The sequence below is a fragment of the Balaenoptera borealis genome (genome assembly GCF_965194805.1).
Source record: "Balaenoptera borealis genome assembly, chromosome: 6".
Taxonomy (NCBI): domain Eukaryota; kingdom Metazoa; phylum Chordata; class Mammalia; order Artiodactyla; family Balaenopteridae; genus Balaenoptera; species Balaenoptera borealis.
Window position 1 is genome coordinate 29033135 of NC_138863.1, and position 20601 is coordinate 29053735.

The 20601-nt window shown below is 42.0% G+C and overlaps 1 protein-coding gene across 12 annotated transcripts in view; it reads left to right on the forward strand.

Moving 5' to 3' along the window:
• Positions 1-19673, forward strand: part of KLF7 (KLF transcription factor 7) — a 108732-nt gene extending 89059 nt beyond the window's left edge. For 5 of the 12 annotated variants that reach the window (XM_082397177.1, XM_082397178.1, XM_082397172.1 and 2 more), the window contains 2 exons: positions 5486-5609; positions 17384-19673. In XM_082397177.1, the coding sequence (XP_082253303.1) occupies positions 5486-5609; positions 17384-17435 (176 nt within the window). In that variant the 3' untranslated portion in view covers positions 17436-19673. The remainder of the gene's footprint in view (positions 1-5485; positions 5610-17383) is intronic. The other 7 variants (XR_014246067.1, XR_014246070.1, XR_014246065.1 and 4 more) reach the window with 6 other exon arrangements.
• The last annotated feature ends 928 nt before the right edge of the window (positions 19674-20601 follow it).

The following is a 20601-nucleotide window of genomic DNA, read 5'->3' on the forward strand; positions in this document are numbered from 1 at the left end:
AAGAAGTGGGAAGTGATCTTTGATGGTGAAGGAATAGTTAATCCATTGTAGAGTTTCACATTGTAGTCCCTGTCACAGAGGCGTGGCCAGGTTTAAACAAGCAAGCAAACATTTTCTACTCTTATGCCAGTTCAGTACATAGAGAGGGACTGAAATCACTCAGGCTGTCCTGCCCCTCTGCTGTACCTGGGTCTTTGTTGCAAATCAGGATGCTTTATTCATGCAGTGTGTTTTACAGGATTGAGCCAGGCCCTGCTTTAGTGCTGTTGGTATCACAATGAACAAAAGAGATGCCTGCATGAAGCTTATACTCTCCTAGGGGAAGCAGACAGTAGTACACACAAACAATATGCAGTCTAATTTCAGAGCGACTAAGTAGTATATAGAAGGTGACAGAATCTGCTGTTCAGCAGAGGATGGGGAGGGTAGGTCTCTCTAAGGTGGAGACATTTGAACATTGACCTGAATGAAGTGAGGCAACAAGAGTGTTCCAGGTAGCAAGTGCAGAGGTTCTGAGGTGGGAGCAGCCAGATAGGGTGTGGGGAATCAGGTTGGCGGGGGCAGATCATGTAGACTCTGTACTACAGGACCTTATAGGCTTTTGACTTTTATTCTAAAAGCAATAGGAAACCATTGGAGCATTTACACTTTAATATCTTCTTAACCATTTTTGGGTCATGAACTTCTTTGGCAGTCTGGTGAAGCCTGTGGAACCCTCTGCAGAATAATGTTTTTAAATGCATAAAATAAAATCCAGGGGATGTTAAAGAAAAAAATTATATGGAAATATAAAGATTGAAGCCCTCTGTAAGGGACACACATGCTCTGATTTACATTTTCAAAGGGTTGTTCTGACTGCTGCAGCGAGAATAGACCGTAGGGGCCAAGGATAGAAGCACAGAGACCAGTGAGCTTGGAGCCAAGCTGTTTTCATCTACCCTGTAGGGCAATGGTCTCGAAATAGGGTTGTGCAACACAGTCTTTTTGAGTGCAGGAAGAAAAATTTATAACTTCTATTTATATTTAATTGACCCTAATTCTTTTAAATTTCTATATTGAGTGTATGTTTTATAATATCCTAATATATTAGGACATTAGTACATTTATATAATTCATGAATAAATCTACATGTATTGGAGGTACATGTTCAAAAGGTAATGGTGACAATATATTTTGATCAATCAAATGTGATGATTGTGATGTAGGAAGAGTTACTCTGTAAGAAACTAAAAAAAAAAATGCCACACTGCTTTAGACCACATTCCATTTCAGAGGCCATTTTGTGGGGAAGCATGAATTTGTGCCATGATTCAGCCTTGCTAAATGTCAGTCCTGTTTCTCAAGCATCCTTAACTCTCCTTAAGAGCCCTCATATGGCTATAAATCTATTTACACCTGATTAGACCTACTATCACGTCTGACGTGACACATACTCCCCCAGGGAAATGTTTCCTGGGGTTAATAACTTCCAGAAAGGAAAAGTAGTTCTTGATGTTCCCCCTAAAATTCAGAGGATTCTGAAGAGCATCTTCTACTGCGGGCCCTGTGAACCGTGCAGGCACTGTCGTGCTCTCCTGTACATCCTCTTTGTCACGTGCTCGCCTTCATTCACACACTCCTTCAGGACTTGAGTCCTGATGTTTGAAGCCTGTCTCCCATCTGCCTGTCTCACAGACACCTCTCTTGAACATTTTTGTTCACTCTTGAGATGCAGTGAGCCAAATGCTGGGCATTCTAGGTGCCGCAAGTGTAGCGTGGGTCAGGGGTATGACATTTTCTGTTTTATACCCAGGAATAGGACCTGGAGTGGAGCAAGGAGAGAAGGGAGGGTGAGGCAGATGAGCTGATTTTGCATGAATCTGCTCAGTTATTACTGAACTGCCTTTTTTATTTCTTTCTTTCTCCCTCCCTCCCTCCTTCCCTTCTTCTCTATCTCCCACTCTCTTTCTTTTCCTCCCTCCCTCCCTGCCTCCCTCCCTTCCTTCCTTCCTTCCTTCCTTTCTCCCACAACCCTTTCGCCCCCTGTCTTTTTTTTCTAAAAGACTTTGTTTTCTTTTATAAAGAAAGCCGTTCTTTTCTAAAGAAGGAAACCCAAACCTTTCATAAAATGAGCAGAAATCCTCAGGTACGGTGTTAGGATAAAAACTAATGCGTTGTGGGTGTAGGTTGTTCTGCCCCCAAGATCCAGCAGTCAGGTGTTGGTGTCTGGGGGATGTAATCTTGGCCATGCAAAGTACTGATGGAAGAATTTCACTGACTTGAGGGTAGATATTAGTTTGTGGAAGTGGGTACAGAACCCAGAAACTAGGCCAGCCTAACCACACTATTTGTGAGCTTTAGATAGGAAATTGTATTCCCAATTCTTTGTATTTTTTCCTGTCCCTCTAATTTCTGAACTCTCCCTGTTTCAGGCACTACTCCTTCATTTGGCTGAGTTCTTTCTTGGTTATTTTAAATTTCTTATTAGTGAGTATTTGCGGAAATGGCAACTGGTAGGTCAATTAATCAGGAGCTAGAAAAATAACTTGATGAATCACCGTAGTATAACTTGGCTAAACGAGCAGGGCACAGAGGGTCTTGTCCTTAGTGTTATTCTGTATAGACCTGCTGCAAGCAGGAAACAATGTTAGGTGACACGATTCAGAGCTAAGTCAAGCTGTTTGTAGTTTCTGTTTGTGCAGTGGCAAAAGGGACACAGCCACTGGAAGGACACTGAAATAGCTACTGGGAAGAGGATGGTTGGTTTGTGCCAGGAATTAACAGAGCATCTACATTATTTTCTGGGAAATAACTAAATCCTTGATATTATTTGTCAGAATAAAACAGAACAAAACTGGCTAAAAAAAATTCAGCAAGGGGAAAAGCAAACACTTGGAAGTTTTTTAAAAAAATACCCAAAGACATCTACTTTAATCTCCCTCATTTTCTCTCTGTCCTTCCTGTGTCCTTCAGAATGTGGTTGCCTATGATGAACGGGTCTGTTCGATTGTGGGATTGATTTTGGGGACTGGATGTCTCTGCTTGTTGCTGTAGGATGTCATGGGATTTCCAGATGCCTTGTTGCATTTGGGGTATGCTTGGTACCCAAGGTTCCAGGACCCTCCAATTTTACTTGCATTTGAAGGCCTTTGGGGGTGGAGGGTATTTTGAATTTCTGAAGTCTTTGGTGCCTCATTCTCCGTTTCTTGTTGTTGTTTGTGCCAGATATCCTTGAAGTAACAGAGCCTCGTGGGTGATCAATAACATTAAGTAAATGATGCCAACAGGCCTCTCTGAGAGGGCACTTCTCTCTCCTACTTGGGTCTCTTATTTCCCCTTCAGCATCCCACTCATTCAGAGCAGATCTAAAGAGCACAGTTTTTCTGGTCCATTCTCCATCAGTATACTGAGAAAATACTTAAAACTTAAAAAGACTCTCTGTTTTCCAATATTTAGTTTGCCCAGAGTGACTCCAAACCCAGCTGTCTGGAGCCTGAGCCCTGGAAGTTTGTACTGACGGCCAGTGAGACCTGTCTCCTCAGCAGCCTCTGAGAATATAGGCGAACGGAGAGGAAAGGGGGTTCAGATTAATTGAACATTTACCTTGTGCCAGGCTCTGGAAATGCCTTATACACAACAACTTATGTGAACCTCACGATAAACACAGGCATCTCACCCCCATTTGACAGATAAGGACACTGAGGCCTGGTGTCTGCAACGAATGAATAAGATCCCAGGTGTGCTAACTCCAAAGCTGACTTGACCCCTCCACTCTTCACCTTCTCTGCAGCAGGCGCATTTTTCCAAAATTGTGGCTTTAAGGATCCAGAAGGTGAACTTTTAACACCGCTCAGTGATTCTTTTTTTTTTTTTTTTTTCTGGTTTCCAAAACTGAATGGGTTTCCTCCTGTGCTTCTGGCCCTCCTTCATGTCCTCTTGGTTCGATTGAAAAGAAATGCCTGTGTTTCTCATTCCTCTTCTCCATGGGTTTTACAGAGCAGCAGCCCACTAGGGCACCAATTTAATGAAATGAAATTTTCAATCATGTTTGGTTCAATTCTAGGTGATACAAATAAAGGATCGTGAATGCTTTGTAGTTAGGTTCAAAGGGAAGGAAAAAGGTGGAAAGAAGAAAGTGGGTCAAGTATAGTACCTGGGCAATGTCTCCTTAAGTGCTGCCTAGTGAAGGTTGAGCTATTAAAAATGGAGAAATAATGGGGCAGCCGTACTACTTTGGCACTTGTGTATCTGGAAATTTCAGGTTTGGCGGTTTATAATACTTACCTATACTAGGCGTTGTTCTAATTTATATATAGTACATATGTATATTAATTTATCCTCTCCAAACCCTTTAAGGTACATATCTCTAAGAAAACAGAGGCACAGAGATGTTGATTAACTTGCCCAAGGATAGACAGTTAAGAGCAGAACCAAAAGTTGAGCCTAGGAAGGTTGGCTTCAGAGCTGTTGACTGCTATGCTAACCAGGCTCTCAGTTACAGGGCTCAGTAACTCTCATGATTTCAAAGATCATTTTTCTTCTTATTAGAACCAGCCCACCATACAGTTGGAAGGGTAAATATTTGTCATGTTTGAAGACAGACGTTGATGGGTTAAAAAAAAAGGTCTTAGGAAAAGTCATGTACTTTCTCTTCCATATTCCTCCATCTGTATTTACTGTGCGAAAAGGTCACTTGAGCACAGAGCTTGAATTTCGTGCTTCTAAGCAGCTTCACCGTGGCTGAACCCTTGCTCTACAAATTGACTTTAAAAATATTTTGTAATAATGTGTATCACGCTCAAATATGAACGCTCTGGAGTCATTAAGTGATGAGCTTCTTAAATAGGACTTTTGCAACTGTATTTTACATAAATGCCGGGAATCGTTAAGTGATTTTTGTTTTACTCTCAAATCGTAGCCTTTCCTCGTGACTGTCCATCCACTTACATTTACTGGAAGGAACTGGGGTTCTGGGAGACCTGAGCTCTTTGCCTTGTCAGTCAGCTGCCTGGCTACAGTGTGTGGTAGGAGGGAAGAGAGGGGAGAAGACTAAAAAGGCCAAAATGGTAAATTACTGTAGGTTCTGGAGAAAAATAGAATTAGAAGCATTTGTGGTTCAGATGAAAATAGCACATTTCCTTTCTGCTTGGAGTCGGGGGAAGGGGGTCAAAGTGCTCCAGGGAATACAAAATAAATAAAAATTGATCCCTCACCAGTTGAAGGAAATGCTCTGACTCTGGGAACTGAAATGACAGCTCCAGATTTGAAGATCTTGTGAAACCACTTTTGAAGGTTAAAAAATAAAATAAAATAAAATAACAACAAGAAAAACACCAGGAGACTAAAAAAAAAAAAAAAAAGTGACATACTGTGTTAGGAAATGCAGTCTTTCAAGAATGATTTCACAGCCCTTTTCCAAGACTGTAGAATAGGTAGCAGACCCTGATCAGGTGTGTGCCCGTTTTGTTCCTGTCGCTGACCATGGTCATTCCATCTCTTCTTGCAGGTGAGAAGCCTTATAAGTGCTCATGGGAAGGGTGTGAGTGGCGTTTTGCACGAAGCGATGAGCTCACAAGGCACTACAGGAAACACACAGGTGCAAAGCCCTTTAAATGCAACCACTGCGACAGGTAAAGAAACTTAGAAGCTGCTGGGATGGGGAAGGGAGATGCTGAAATGGGTGGGAGGGGGCGCTGGTCGTGTGCTCTTGGGTTTATCACAAGCCTCTCTTGCAGAGACTCAGGCCTGGGAATGCCTTTTACTTCTCCATGGAGAAAACCAATTAGATAAGTGTGCCTCCTTGCATGTAACCAAGAGATGATATGAATTCTTGGGTCAGTTACATAAGTATTTAATGAGCACCAGAGCTGTGATAGTCACTGGGTATCAATAAGACATAGCTCCTACCCTCAAGGGGATGATGTGACAGATAATTTTAGTATAATAGGAAAAGTGATAGGATAGAGAATGGTCACCTGTAGCTTCTGATCTTTTTATTAACATCAATACTATTTTTCCTCATCCTTAGTAACGTGAAAGAATAGAAAGCCTGCTTAATGGAGGGAAGGTTAGTTATAAGGCTTTCCTTTAAAGCACTATTAGAAATGAATTTGCTGAAGAGAGTTCCCATCCTTTGAGGGGCCTGAACCATCCTTTCTTCTTTGAAAATAGGTACAAAGGTCTAAAAGTTGGTGAGGCTTTGAGAACTTATCCTATAATTCAATTTCAAACCTTCAGCATTTGATAGTGGAAGAAAGAGCACGTAGCAGCAGATACTACGCAAGTAATAGTATCTGACAGCCCTGGCATTATCAACCAATAAACCCCAAAATGGAGACTCTGCAGGCCAAGGTGAAGGCAGGATTAGGTTTAGACATAATCAAATAATGGGCTTGCATCTGAGCGTGTTAGCCTTCTAATCCTATTTCTGTGTTTAAAAGGAAGCTTAAGAAAATTAACCATCTTTTTAATGCACTACTAAAGGTCTCGGTTATGATGAGAAAAATGCTTCTAATACGATAAAAGCCCTGAAAGCCTCAGGGTTCCCCGGCTCAGCCAGCAGTTCGCAGGCTGGCAGGAGGGGTGTGCAGGATGTCTGCAGAGGCCTGGCTCTCCGTCGGAGGAAATGCGATGGTTTTCACATCCTGCCCCCCTCATCACTGTGCCGGCACCTCCCTCACCAGACCTTCCTCTGGAGTAGTGCCTGTTTGTTTGGAGAGCAGGGCAAGAGTGGCCAGATCTCATGGGTGGCCAGTTGGCTTGGAGCTCCTTTAAGATGCTTATAAAGGAGCATTCAGGTTTTTCCTCCTTTTTTTTTTTCCTTTTTCCTGAAGAGGCTATTTTCCTCTTATCTTCATTCTTGAAGAACTAAATAAAGCCCCCCATGCCTCCTGGAGCCCAAAGATAACCTCCCACCCCAGGGCTGAGGAAGTACATTCCATGAAGCTGTTGTCTCTCATTCCCTTGGAGCTCTCTTCTGCTACCTAAAAACACAACCTGTTTTTTCATTTCTATCCCATTACCTCAAAGTCCCCCTAAATGTATGTGAATCAGCAGCTGTTCTTCTACAGATTATATTTCAGTGATGTTTCTCCTTATTTGATATCTTCTCTCGACTCCCATCCCAAGTTCATTCCTCTCTAACCCTGGCTACTAATAAAGAAGTTATATGGATGGTGACTCTTTGACCACAGTCCTTTGAGGAAGAGCCTTATATCAGTGGGGATGAAGAGGATCCTTTGTGAGTTATCAAAGTGTGGTGGTAGTAGGTGCACACGAGTCGCCTTGCCCTGTAGGGCGGTGAGGCTATTCCTTGGAGGTGGTGCGCTATGGATGGCCATGATCCGGGGAAATTGCCCGAGTTAGTATTCCTCTCTTTAGGTCCACCGAGTTCCTAAGCAGTATGCAACTGTCCAGCACTTGACACATTAGGATTAAAGCTGACCATTTGTGTGGTTTATATGGAGAAATATTTCAAACCGACTGGATATTTCAGTGAAGGAGATGTCAGGGATGGGTAATTTGGTTAGTCTTTTGCTTTATTTTCCTCATTGAAATATACTCTGGTTTCTGGAGTTAGAAATTTGAGGAGCAGGTGGTACAGATTCTGTGACGTGGTATTTGGGAGAGCTGGTGAGTAGCTCAGCGTCCTGTGACATGGGCCAAGAGTCAGTGCATTTCAACAGGGTCAGAAATCAGGGGGAAGAGTCTCATTCGTGTCTCCTGACAGGCAGCACCTTGTACTTTAGTTGCAGGAATTAAGCTAAGAATAGAGCAGGTCTGGGAGGTGGCGCGGGGAGTTGGAGTGGTCCCAAAGCCTATGGAAGGAAAGCCTGGAGTGACCGCGGACTTGGCATTCCTTAGAAGACTTTACCTTCAGAAACAGAGGGCATCTGTAGCCCTTAGCAGGACACTGAATCCTATTGGTCCCAAAGGGTGTATGAGCCCAAGAAACCTATCTCTTGCCTCGTATAATTTAGCAATCAGACCACCCTACTTAGAGGCTGAACTAGGATTAGGGTTTCTTGTCCTTAAAGCAGGTACCAAGTCTAACTTATACTTTTATTTTGCCTGGAGGGTAGATTAAAAATACATGAGTTTTTGTTTGTTTTGCTAACATTTAAAATTGCTAAGTGCCACAGAAATCTCTATTCCTGGCTTTGTCTGAAAAACTCGGAAGATCTGGTAACGGTGGGCTCACATTCCCACGTGGCCGTGATTTTCTGGCGCTGAAGAATCATCACTACCTTTCAGTGATGGCCCTGTGGTCACTCATTTCTCACTGTCCCTCCTCCCCCACCACAGTCTCCCCAGTGAGAAGGCAGAGCATCAATCGCCGTGTATCATCACACTTCTCGTTATGTCCTCTCAATCCATGCCTTATCAGAAGTGGAATCACATAGTTTAACATAGTTTAACTGTGTGTTTCTTACACTTCACCCATTGCACCCATTTACTTTATCTGCCTGGCCCCTGAAGACATTGGGTTTTGTGACCTCTGGCTTCAGGTTTGGGTTAGAGGAGAAAGCAGTGAGGTGGCTCTGCCATTTTCTTACCGTCAAATTCAACAGTGCAGCCCACTCAGTGATCAGCTGCTTACAGGGCTGAATCTTGTTTCCCAGCCCATAGAGCATGAGTCTGCTGATGGTGGTAGTCAGGGCTGTTTCCACAAGTGCTCATATGCAGATACAATCCAGGGAGACTGCTCCCGGGGTAGTACCTCCAAGATCCTGGGAAGTTTAGAGGAGGCATTTTGATCTTTGATCTCTAAGTTAGCTCAGTCAGTAAGAGGTGGTGACAAATACCAACCCCTATCTGGCCCTTCAGTGCCCTGGAGGATTGCTATCAGCTTAATGCCCATGTGACTTTAGTGGGCCTTTTTCATAAGCAGCAGAAACTACAATAGGGGTTTGACTAGTTCTCTGTAATGAACAAATTTCAATCATTAAGGACCTTCTTATTCAAGGTCATCTGACTGCTGTAGAGTCACAAATACCCTCTGGGGGTATATTACCCTTACAATTATTTGATTCTGCATTTCTAGATGCTGAGTTTATTACTTTTTACTTTACTATTCCTATGTGGAACTCAGTAAGTATAAATTAATAAATATAAATTAATCATGACTAAGTATCTTGCTGGTGTACTGGATTTAAATAAAACCTCAGTGGTGAGGGACCTAGTCTAATTTTTTTTTTAATGTCTTTATTGGAGTATAATTGCTTTACAATGGTTTGTTAGTTTCTGCTTCATAACAAAGTGAATCAGCTGTACATACACATATATCCCCATATCTCTTCGCTTTGCATCTCCCTCCCACCCTCCCTATCCCACCACTCTAGGTGGTCACAAAGCACCGAGCTGATCTCCCTGTGCTATGTGGCTGCTTCCCACTAGTTATCTATTTTACATTTGGTAGTGTATATATGTCAATGCCACTCTCTCACTTCGTCCCAGCTTACCCTTCCCACTCCCCATGTCCTCAAGTCCATTCTCTACGTATGCGTCTTTATTCCTGTCCTGCCCCTAGGTTCTTCAGAACCTTTTTTTTTTTTTTTTTTTAGATTCCATATATATATATGCTGGCATATGGTATTTGTTTTTCTCTTTCTGACTCACTTCACTCTGTATGACAGACTCTAGGTCCATCCACCTCACTACAAATAACTCAATTTTGTTTCTTTTATGGCTGAGTAATATTCCATTGTATATATGTGCCACATCTTCTTTATCCATTCATCCAATGATGGACACTTAGGTTGCTTCCGTGTCCTGGCTATTGTAAATAGAGCTGCAATGAACATTGTGGTACATGACTCTTTTTGAATTATGGATTTCCCAGGGTATATGCCCAGTAGTGGGATTGCTGGGTCATATGGTAGTTCTATTTTTAGTTTTTTAATGAACCTCCATACTGTTCTCCATAGTGGCTGTATCAATTTACATTCCTACCAACAGTGCAAGAGGGTTCCCTTTTCTCCACACCCTCTCCAGCATTTATTGTTTATAGATTTTTTGATGGTGGCCATTCTGACCAGTGTGAGGTGATGCCTCACCTCACATGGAGGCAAGAATATACAATGGAGAAAAGACAGCCTCTTCAATAATATTGTGATGATCATATGTTTTTCTCCTTCCATTTGTTAATATGGTTTATCACATTGATTGATCTGTGTATATTGAAGAATCCTTGCATTCCTGGGATAAATCCCACTTGATCATGTTGTATGATCCTTTTAATATGCTGTTGGATTCTGTTTGCTAGTATTTTGTTGAGGATTTTTGCATCTATGTTCATCAGAGATATTGGCCCGTAGTTTTCTTTCTTTGTGACATCTTTGTCTGGTTTTGGTATCAGAGTGATGGTGGCCTCGTAGAATGAGTTTGGGAGTGTTCCTCCCTCTGCTACATTTTGGAAGAGTTTGAGAAGGATAGGTGTTAGCTCTTTTCTAAATGTTTGATAGACTTCACCTGTGAAACCATCTGGTCCTGGGCTTTTGTTTGTTGGAAGACTTTTCATCAGAGTCTCAACTTCAGTGCTTGTGATTGGTCTGTTTATATTTTCTATTTCTTCCTGGTTCAGTCTCAGAAGGTTGTGCTTTTCTAAGAATTTGTCCATTTCTTCCAGGTTGTCCATTTTATTGGCATAGAGTTGCTTGTAGTAATCTCTCATGATCCTTTATTTCTGCAGTGTAAATTGTTACTTCTCCTTTTTCATTTCTAATTCTGTTGAATTGAGTCTTCTCCCTTTTTTTCTTGATGAGTCTGGCTAATGGTTTATCAATTTTGTTTATCTTCTCAAAGAGCCAGCTTTTAGTTTTATTGATCTTTGCTATCGTTTCCTTCATTTATTTTTCATTTATTTCTGATCTGATCTTTATGATTTCTTTCCTTCTGCTAATTTTTGGGGTTTTTTTGTTCTTCTTTCTCTAATTGTTTTAGGTGTAAGGTTAGGTTGTTTATTTGAGATGTTTCTTGTTTCTTGAGGTAGGATTGTATTGCTATAAACTTCCCTCTTAGAACTGCTTTTGCTGCATCCCATAGGTTTTGGGTCGTAGTGTTTTGATTGTCATTTGTTTCTAGGTATTTTTTGATTTCCTCTTTGATTTCTTCAGTGATCTCTTGGTTATTTAGTAGTGTATTGTTTAGCCTCCATGTGTTTGTATTTTTTACAGATTTTTTCCTGTAATTGATATCTAGTCTCATGACATTGTAGTCGGAAAAGATACTTGATACGATTTCAATTTTCTTAAATTTACCAAGGCTTGATTTGTGACCCAAGGTATGATCTATTCTGGAGAATGTTCCATGAGCACTTGAGAAGAAAGTGTATCCTGTTGTTTTTTGTTGGAATGTCCTATAAATATCAATTAAGTCCACCTTGTTTAATGTATCATTTAAAGTTTCTGTTTCCTTATTTATTTTCATTTTGGATGATCTGTCCATTTGTGAAAGTGGGGTGTTCAAGTCCCCTACTCTGATTGTGTTACAGTTGATTTCCCCTTTTATGGCTGCTAGCATTTGCCTTATGTATTGAGGTGCTCCTATGTTGGGTGCATAAATATTTACAATTGTTATATCTTCTTCTTGGATTGATCGCTTGATCATTATGTAGTGTCCTTCTTTGTCTCTTTTAATAGTCTTTATTTTAAAGTCTATTTTGTCTGATATGAGTATTGCTACTCCAGCTTTCTTTTAATTTCCATTTGCATGGAATATCTTTTTCCATCCCCTCACTTTCAGTCTGTATGTGTCCCTAGGTCTGAAGTGGGTCTCTTGTAGACAGCATATATATGGGTCTTGTTTTTGTATCCATTCAGCCAGTCTATGTCTTTTGGTTGGAGCATTTAATCCATTTACATTTAAAGTAATTATTGATACGTATGTTCCTATTACCATTTTCTTAATTGTTTTGGGTTTGTTATTGTAGGTCTTTTCCTTCTCTTGTGTTTCCTGCCTAGAGAAGTTCCTTTAGCATTTGTTGTAAAGCTGGTTTGGTGGTGCTGAATTCTCTTAGCTTTTGCTTGTCTGAAAAGCTTTTGATTTCTCTGTCAAATCTGAATGAGATCCTTGCTGTGTAGAGTAATCTTGGTTGTCGGTTTTTCACTTTTATCACTTTAAATGTGTCCTGCCACCCCCTTCTGGCTTGAAGAGTTTCTGCTGACAGATCAGCTGTTAACCTATGGGGATTCCCTTGTGTGTTATTTGTTGTTTTTCCCTTGCTGCTTTTAATATTTTTTCTTTGTATTTAATTTTTGATAGTTTGATTAATACGTGTCTTGGCGTGTTTCTCCTTGGATTTATCCTGTATGGGACTCTCTGTGCTTCCTGGACTTGATTGACTATTTCCTTTCCCATAGTAGGGAAGTTTTCAACTATAATCTTTTCAAATATTTTCTCGGTCCCTTTCTTTTTCTTTTCTTCTTCTGGGACCCCTATAATTCGAATGTTGGTGCATTTAATGTTGTCCCAGAGGTCTCTGAGACTGTCCTCAATTCTTTTCATTCTCTTTTCTTTATCCTGCTCTATGGTAATTATTTCCACTCTTTTATCTTCCAGGTCACTTATCCGTTCTTCTGCCTCATTTATTCTGCTATTGATTCCTTCTAGAGAATTTTTAATTTCATTTATTGTGTTGTTCATCATTGTTTGTTTGCTCTTTAGTTCTTCTAGATCCTTCTTAAACATTTCTTGTATTTTCTGCATTCTATTTCCAAGATTTTGGATCATCTTTACTATCATTACTCTGAATTCTTTTTCAGGTAGACTGCCTATTTCCTCTTCATTTGTTTGGTCTGATGGGTTTTTACCTTGCTCCTTCATCTGCTGTGTGCTTCTCTCTCTTCTGATTTTGCTTAACTTACTGTGTTTGGGGTCTCCTTTTCACAGGCTGCAGGTTCATAGTTCCCGTTGTTTTTGGTGTCTGCCCCCAGTGGCTAAGGTTGGTTCAGTGGGTTGTGTAGGCTTCCTGGTGGAGGGGACTGGTGCCTGTGTTCTGGTGGATGAGGCTAGGTCTTGTCTTTCTGGTGGGCAGGACCATGTCTGGGGGTGTGTTTTGGGGTGTCTGTGAACTTATTATGATTTTAGGCAGCCTTTCTGCTGATGGGTGGGGTTGTGTTCCTGTCTTGCTAGTTGTTTGGCATAGGGTGTCTAGCACTGTAGCTTGCTGGTCGTTGAGTGGAGCTGCATCTTAGTGTTGAGATGGAGATCTCTGGGAGAGCTTTCGCTGTTTTATATTGTGTGGACCCGGGAGGTCTCTGGTGGACCAGTGTCCTAAACTTGGCTCTCCCACCTCAGAGGCACAGGCCTGACACCTGGCCGGAGCACCAAGACCCTGTCAGCCATACAGCAGTGAAAATCTGCAATCTTTTCCTCTACGATCAGGAACAAGACAAGGATGCCTCCTCTTAACTACTTCTATTCATATAGCACCGGAAGTCCTTTTTGGACAGAAAGGTCTTGCTCCTGGATTGTCATAATGACTTGATGATGATCAGTTAACCAAAATTTGACTTATTCAGGAAGTCCGGAGTGCAGTCCTGTAAAAGTTATATCCTAGGGCAAGTTATTGAACTTCTCTGTATATCAATTCCTCATCTTCTTCAACTGTTTTATAAAAATGTTAGCCACCCCTCTTCAGATTTATGGTTTTCAGTAACACCGTCTTGATCTCTCAAGAATGATGGTGCTGATAAAGAGTTCAAAGAAGTAGTCATTAGAATGCTTGCCAGGCTTGGGAGAAGAAAGGAGGAACTCAGTGAGAACTTCAGCGAAGACCTCTGAATGCAAAGGCCATACTGCCTGTGGTTTATCTTCCCATATTTCTGTAGGTCAGAAATCCAGCCTGGCCTGGCTAGGTTCTCTCCTCAGAGTATCATAAGGCTTCTTGCTATGGTAGGCCTGAAGTCCTATTTCCTTGTTTGCTATCAGCCAGAACCACTCTTAGCTCCTAGAGGCTGCCCACTCTCCTTGCCCTGCAGCCTTCTTCATCTCCAGTTCAGAAACCACCTAGTCCAATTCTAAACATCATGTACTTCCTAGAATTTTAACAAATAATGATGCTAGTTTGATTCAGGAGGAGTGCAGTTACGTTTCATACCATGTCAAAGATTTGGTTTACTTTTTTCTGAAAGAACTTCAAGGGTAAAGATAGTTGCTTGTACATATATTGCTAGATACCCAGCACGGGCTAGGCAAGTGGTAAAAGCAGAATAAAAGTATGGAACACATACATTATGGAGTGGTAATTTCAAATGAAGTCCTATATCAAGAATACTGTTGTCTTGTATGTTCTCAGGATATGGAAAGGAAAGGAAAGAGGTTTTGTACTGCCATGACTTATACTTTGCTTCTTACTGTCTCAAATCCCCATGTGCCTCTTTTGGACAGGCAGGATTCTTAGTACCTGCTCTCTTGCTTTCTTATAAGTAGGTCCTTACTGCTCAGGCCTGACCAGATTAACTTCTGGATTAGTTTTCTAGCTGCTGCCATTACCAATTGCCACAAATTTATATCACCCTTATTTATCTTTATAAATTATTATCTTACAGCTCTGTAGGTTAGAAGTCCAACACAGGTCTCACTGGGGACAAAATCAAGATGGGGGCTGTGCTCTGTTGCTTTCTGGAGTCTCAAGGGGAGAATCCATTTCCTTGTCTTTTCCAGCTTTCAGCTTTGCCCACATTCCTTGGCCCCTGACCCCATTCCTTCATCATCAAAGCTGTTGAGTCCTTCTCATGCTGCCATCTCTCTGGTTTTCTCTTTTAATTCCCTCTTCCACTTTTGAAGACCCTTGTGGTGACACTGGGCCTACCCAGATAAATCAGAGTAACCTCCCTATCTTAAGATCAGTTGATCAGCAAATTAATTCCATCCACAACCTTAACTCCCCTTTGTCTTTGAACCTAACATATTCACAAGTCCTGGGGATGAGGTGTAGATATCTGGGGAGGACCATCCGTTATTCTGCCTACTACAAACTCTTTAAATTGACAGCTCAGCTTGACCTTCTTTTCAGCCTAAAAAGCAGATATGGCTAAGAGCATGTGCTCTGGAGTCAGGCTACTTGGGTTCAGATTTTGGCTTTGCCTCTTTTTGATGAGTATCTCATCTGGTAGTGGGGATAAGAATGGTACCGTCTTTATATAGAGTTCTTGTGAGGATGTTAACTTTAAAAAGGAAATACCTACAAAAAGAACTGCCTGGCTTAGATCTTCTTCCTCAAGGCTGTTGAGATGAAGGACGGAGAAAAGAAAGAAGGGAGGAAGGGAGGGAGGGAGGGAAAGAAAGAGAAGAGGCAGTGGGCAGTACTAAGTGTGCCTTCAGGACAGGACAGAGTCGTGCAAGTCAAATACTAAATTCCCTGCAGGCTGTATTGCTTTTTCTTGTACCAGTGACATCAAGTACTTGCTTTTAAAGAAAATTTATCACTGTCTTACAGGAAATCAAATCCCCTTTCAGTGGAACTCTAAGGGATTATCCAAGTATCTTGCTCATACCAAATCAGAGCCTGAAATAAGTGATTATAGTTAGAATTACTATTATTCAACACGTTATTGGATTAGATCATTTTCTACTGTACTTTTCCCTTTTTTTTTTCATTTTACCTTTGTTCTGTTTTGCTTCATTTCCTTGAGGTTCTATCCTGCATGTGTACCTGTTTACGAAATGAACACAAAAGGTGTGTAGAGAAATGTTGGGATCAGGGGATAGGGCCGGTTTTTGTTTTTGTTTGTTTGTTTTAGGAATGAACAAATACAGGGAAATTCTGCACTGAACAGGAAACCTTGCTAACCTGAGCAGGACAGCTTGCTAACATCCCAACAAGAGTTTTGGACTGTGAGGGTATCTCAGGCCTCAGGGAATCCTGGGAACATTCTCCCAAGTAGGAGGGTGGCCGGTTTCTAGAAGAGGATCTGAGGGAGGACGTACACCCAGAGCTAAGAATGACTGCTGTCTGAGGTGCTGACTTCACTGGGATTCCAGCCAGAACCTGAGATTGTATGTAGGCTTTGGGGATATGGAAATGGCCACTCTATTAGTTATAAGTACAGAACCCTGATTCAGACTGGTGTTAGCTTCCAAGGGTATTTATTAGCTCTAATAACTAAGAAGAATAGAATTGGATTTGTCTTTTGGCTTGGCTGGGTCCAGGTTCTCAGATGTTTTTCATCAGGACTAGAAACTCTGTCTTCCTTTCTACCCCCTGGCCCCATTTTTCTCTGTTGACTTTGTTCCCAAGCAGGCTCTTTCCCACATGGCCATATGGACACCAGCAGCTCCAGGCTTCAGTATTAGTATCTTAACCCCAGTGGAAAGAGAGCTTCTCTCTTCCAATAGTTTCAGCAAATGTCCCAGAGCTGGCTCTCGTTGACCTTTGTGGGTCACATGACTGTCACTAAGCAGATCACTGTGGCCATAAAACTTCAGCCTTAGGAGGAGGGTCAGGCCCATACAATTGAGAATGCAGAAGAGTTGCTGTCCCGGGCAAGATCAAGTTGGTGGTGTCAGAAGAAGGGGGAAGGAGTGAAAACAACCACTGCATCAGCTCTGAGGCTGACAAAGGCACTCAGCGGTGGACCTTGGGTACCAAGAAACAGTTCAAAAGAGTGGGCTTACAGATCTGCCTGGGTTCTCACCCCATGGCTGCCACTCACTGGCTGTGTGACGCAAGCCTCAGTGTCCTTAGCACATGCACACAAAAGGGGTGCGAAGATTTACCATGGAAGGCTGCTGAGGATATTACTGGGGTGAGATTGGGGAAATAGCCAGCACGTGCCTGCATATGATACCATCCTTAATAAACATGAGCTTTTTCTCGACTTGAATATAGAATGTCTATATAGACCTGCAGGTATCACAGGCAGCATTTCTGGGCTTCCATTGTAAAGCTTAGGACTGAAATCTGGGTGTTGAAATGTTAGAGTTTCATCATTCAATGGTACAGGCTAATCATTCTTTATTTACCCTATACGGGCATGACACGTCATTTCCAACACACTTTTACATTAGTTTCTTCTTTAATAATGACAATTTCGATAATAATAGTTAATATTCATCGAGATCTTACCATATGCCAGAGAATTTTCTAAGCACTTTACATAGATCATCTCATTTAATCCTCACAACCAATCTATGAAGTAAGTGCTATAATTGTCCCCGTTTTATTGAGGAGGAATTAAGGCACAGAGAGGTTAAAGTGCTCAGAGTCACACAGCTATTGGAAGAGCTGGGATTTGAACCCAAGCAGTCTGACTCCTGAGCTCACCTTCCCTACACACCTTATTTCTCAACACATACGCACTGCCTCTCTTCAAGGTAGGGCTAATCGTTTTCTAAGGGGTGATAGAAGTTGAGTTCTTTACCCAGATCTCTCTAATATCCTCGTTATTTTTATGTTTCCTAGGTGTTTTTCCAGGTCTGACCATCTTGCCCTCCATATGAAGAGACATATCTAAAAAACCTAAAGGCCACAGTTGCCATGGCGCCAGCCGTTGTCTGAAGGAAATGCCATGAGGCAGGGGGCTGGACTTCAGGCGGGGACCCATTGCCTCGCAGAAGAAAGTTCTCACTTATTAAACCTCTGTGTACACACACGCACAGACACACACAGACACGCACACACGCACTCACACATAGACACACACACACGCGCGCACACACACTGTCATGCACTCAGCTATATTTAAAATATATACGTCTATTCTTTATGCCTTGCCCTAGCCAGATGGTAGAAGACGAAGAAGAAGGAAACCAGGTGAACTCAGCAAGGCAGTCTGGCTGCTTACTTCAGCACTATTGGAATTATTTCCCGCTGTTGCCAATGGAAATCAAAGAAAATGGATGTGACGTCTCTGCAGGTGGACGGCAGTAAGAGGGGCTTATTTAACTTGCTTCTCAGTGCAACTTGATAGGAGAATACAACGTCTTAAAGTTGCATATGTGTAGCACTAATGTTTCTTTTTAAATAGTTGGGGGAAAATGACCTAGAAAACCAAATTGCAGTTTGGTAGCCAAAATTAACTCTTGGTTTATTTGTCCTTTGTGTGTGAAAAGTCCTACTATTCCGTGCGTCCGACTTCCTCACAGAACTGTTGATCAGTTTTGGTTCTTCTTAGTACTATTGAGATCTATCCAGTTGATACCAACGGCCTTAGCGGCGGCAGACTCTGGAATAACTCCTTACACCTTTCTGGCCTGCATTTCTCTAGACTTCACTCTCCAGGGAGGAGTTTTCTTTTCTTACTTTTTGACTCTCTTGCACACCATATGCACTAGGGATTCTGGAAACTTCTAGCATGACTGCAAAGTGGCCAAGAGAATAAAGTCCTTGATGATAAATCACAGTATATCCCTTGAGCCTCACCTTATTGCCAGTGCTAGATTTTTTCTTTTTAATCTCTGTTTTTTGCTAACGAAAACTTGAAAAGCTTATTTGGAAGCTTAAATGTTTTATCTTTTCTCCATGGACTAAACCTCTCCAGGACTCTCTCTCGGCACCTGGATGTCCAGCTCTCGAAGCAGCCAATCAGATGGGACATCACACTTTTCTCATCCCCCTTGAGGCATCCTGACCTCAGCTTACAGTGATCAACCCTGTGCTGTATGTCATTGCTACCCTATAACCAGTTTCAGCATAGATGTTGCTAGTCTCAAAGGGCAGCTGCATATTTAACCTAACTCTGGGTTACGACCTGACAAAAAGCCAAAAATATCACTCTTTCCAGGAGTGGGGAGAACAGAGGATGCCTCCCAAGTCTAGTGACTTCAAAAACCATCACCCTTTCTTCCTCTCTCATACCCACTGAGTCCTATCACCCCACTTGTTAAAACACACAGTTCAAAATGCCATTGTGGGAATGCAGGGTGGACATTTAAAGAAAGGGTTGAGATATTTCTCTCACGCTCTGTCTAAAAAGAGAGACATATTTCTGATTTTTTTTTTTTTTTTTTTTGGCTAGGCCCACCATGCCTTGTGACCTAGAGCACCCGGGATCCACAGAGGCCTCACTCTTACTCTGCAAGCTGACGCCGAGGGGGTTACATGCCTCACTTTCCATCCCACACACACATCCAATATCGGCCTCCATCTACCCGCATTCTTAGCTAGCTGGCACTGGCCTCAACTCCAAAGACTGCCTTTAGGACCATTAAATGGCCTATGCAAGCAAGCGGGGTGGTTTTAGGGCAGATTGTATATTTTGTATATTCTGGGACCATCCCTTCAAGACGCGCGTCTGAAAAAACAAAAATGGCATGTGGTCCGCCCATGGTTGCTGCTCCTTCATACCAGCTGGCTCCCCTCCTGCCCTCCTTGACTGTTTGACTCCTTGACTGTTAAAATGCCACCCCATACCTATTTGGGATGCAACAGTGAAGTCCTTGAAAGGAAATAATAATATAAGAAACACAGATGCATTTATGACAGCAACCTTCAAGATCCTTGGCATTTGGTTTCTCAGCTTTCTGCAAACTTTGATTTCACTGAAATGTTGAAACTACTCGTCTGAGGGCAAAGGAGCCTCCTTATCACAAATGCTGTAGCTGCCAATTGGACACTTGGGGCATTCTGAGGTCTGGCCCTTAACGTTTTGTTTCCCTTTTTCCTTTTTTCAATTTAGACCAAAAAAAAAAGAAAAAAAAGAAAAAAAAAAAAAAAATGAAACAACAACAAAAAAACAGCAAAAAAAGAAAAACCACCCTAAACACACATACACACAAAATCTGCCCATTTGCCAGAGGCAATTATGTATATGTTAGTCGGAGGGTATTTAAAAAAATCAGTTTTATTCCAAAGATTTAAAACTAGACATGACTTAGAAACCATTTCTGGAGCACTGCTTGCTGACAATCTCATAGTTCCCGACTGCATTCGAGTGCATTTGTAGCCAGTCCATCAGGGCGGACCATGGGATTATATTTGAATGTGTGGTGCATCCTTTCTCGATGAAGGATGTGTGAGGGACCTTGACCCTCAGCTGTATTAGACTGTAGCGCCTCCAGTCAGTGCACTAGATGAAACTTTAGACACCCCAGGTTTTGTTGGTTCGTTGATTTCCCTTTCTAGAGCAGCCTCCAGCATGACTGCACGCACACACCAGTGATGGCGTTAGCCATGGCTGCCACGATTTACAAACGTTCTCTCCCCAGCTGGAGTTGCTCTTGCCTCTCGAAATGCTATTATTATTAAGGGTTTATAATACTTAATTTAATTTTTGAACTGACCAATGCAAGGCTCTATTAAAAAGAAAGTTTAAAAAAAATGCAAAAGAGTAATCATTGCTTGCTCACTCCCGGTTGTCATCTGTGGTCTTGAAAAGATCTCATTTGAACGTGGCAGAACAAAGGGCATTTGGTCTTCATCAGCGTCTGAAATGTTCGGCAGTTTCTCTCTCTTTTGTATCAGTGAGGTCCTTTGTAATCTGCTCCTGACCTTTCTCTTAGCAGGGTGCACTGAACCTCGATGGTGGGGCTGGCTTGCTTGCTTCAGGTATTTGTTGACTGTGAGAATTGGCCTGAGAATTTGGTGGGCACTAAGTGTATGGCTTTGAAACTGTTCTTCTCTAGCCCGATTGACACCTCTGAATGATAACCAGTCCTGTCCGTGGTGGGTGGGGTGGGGGG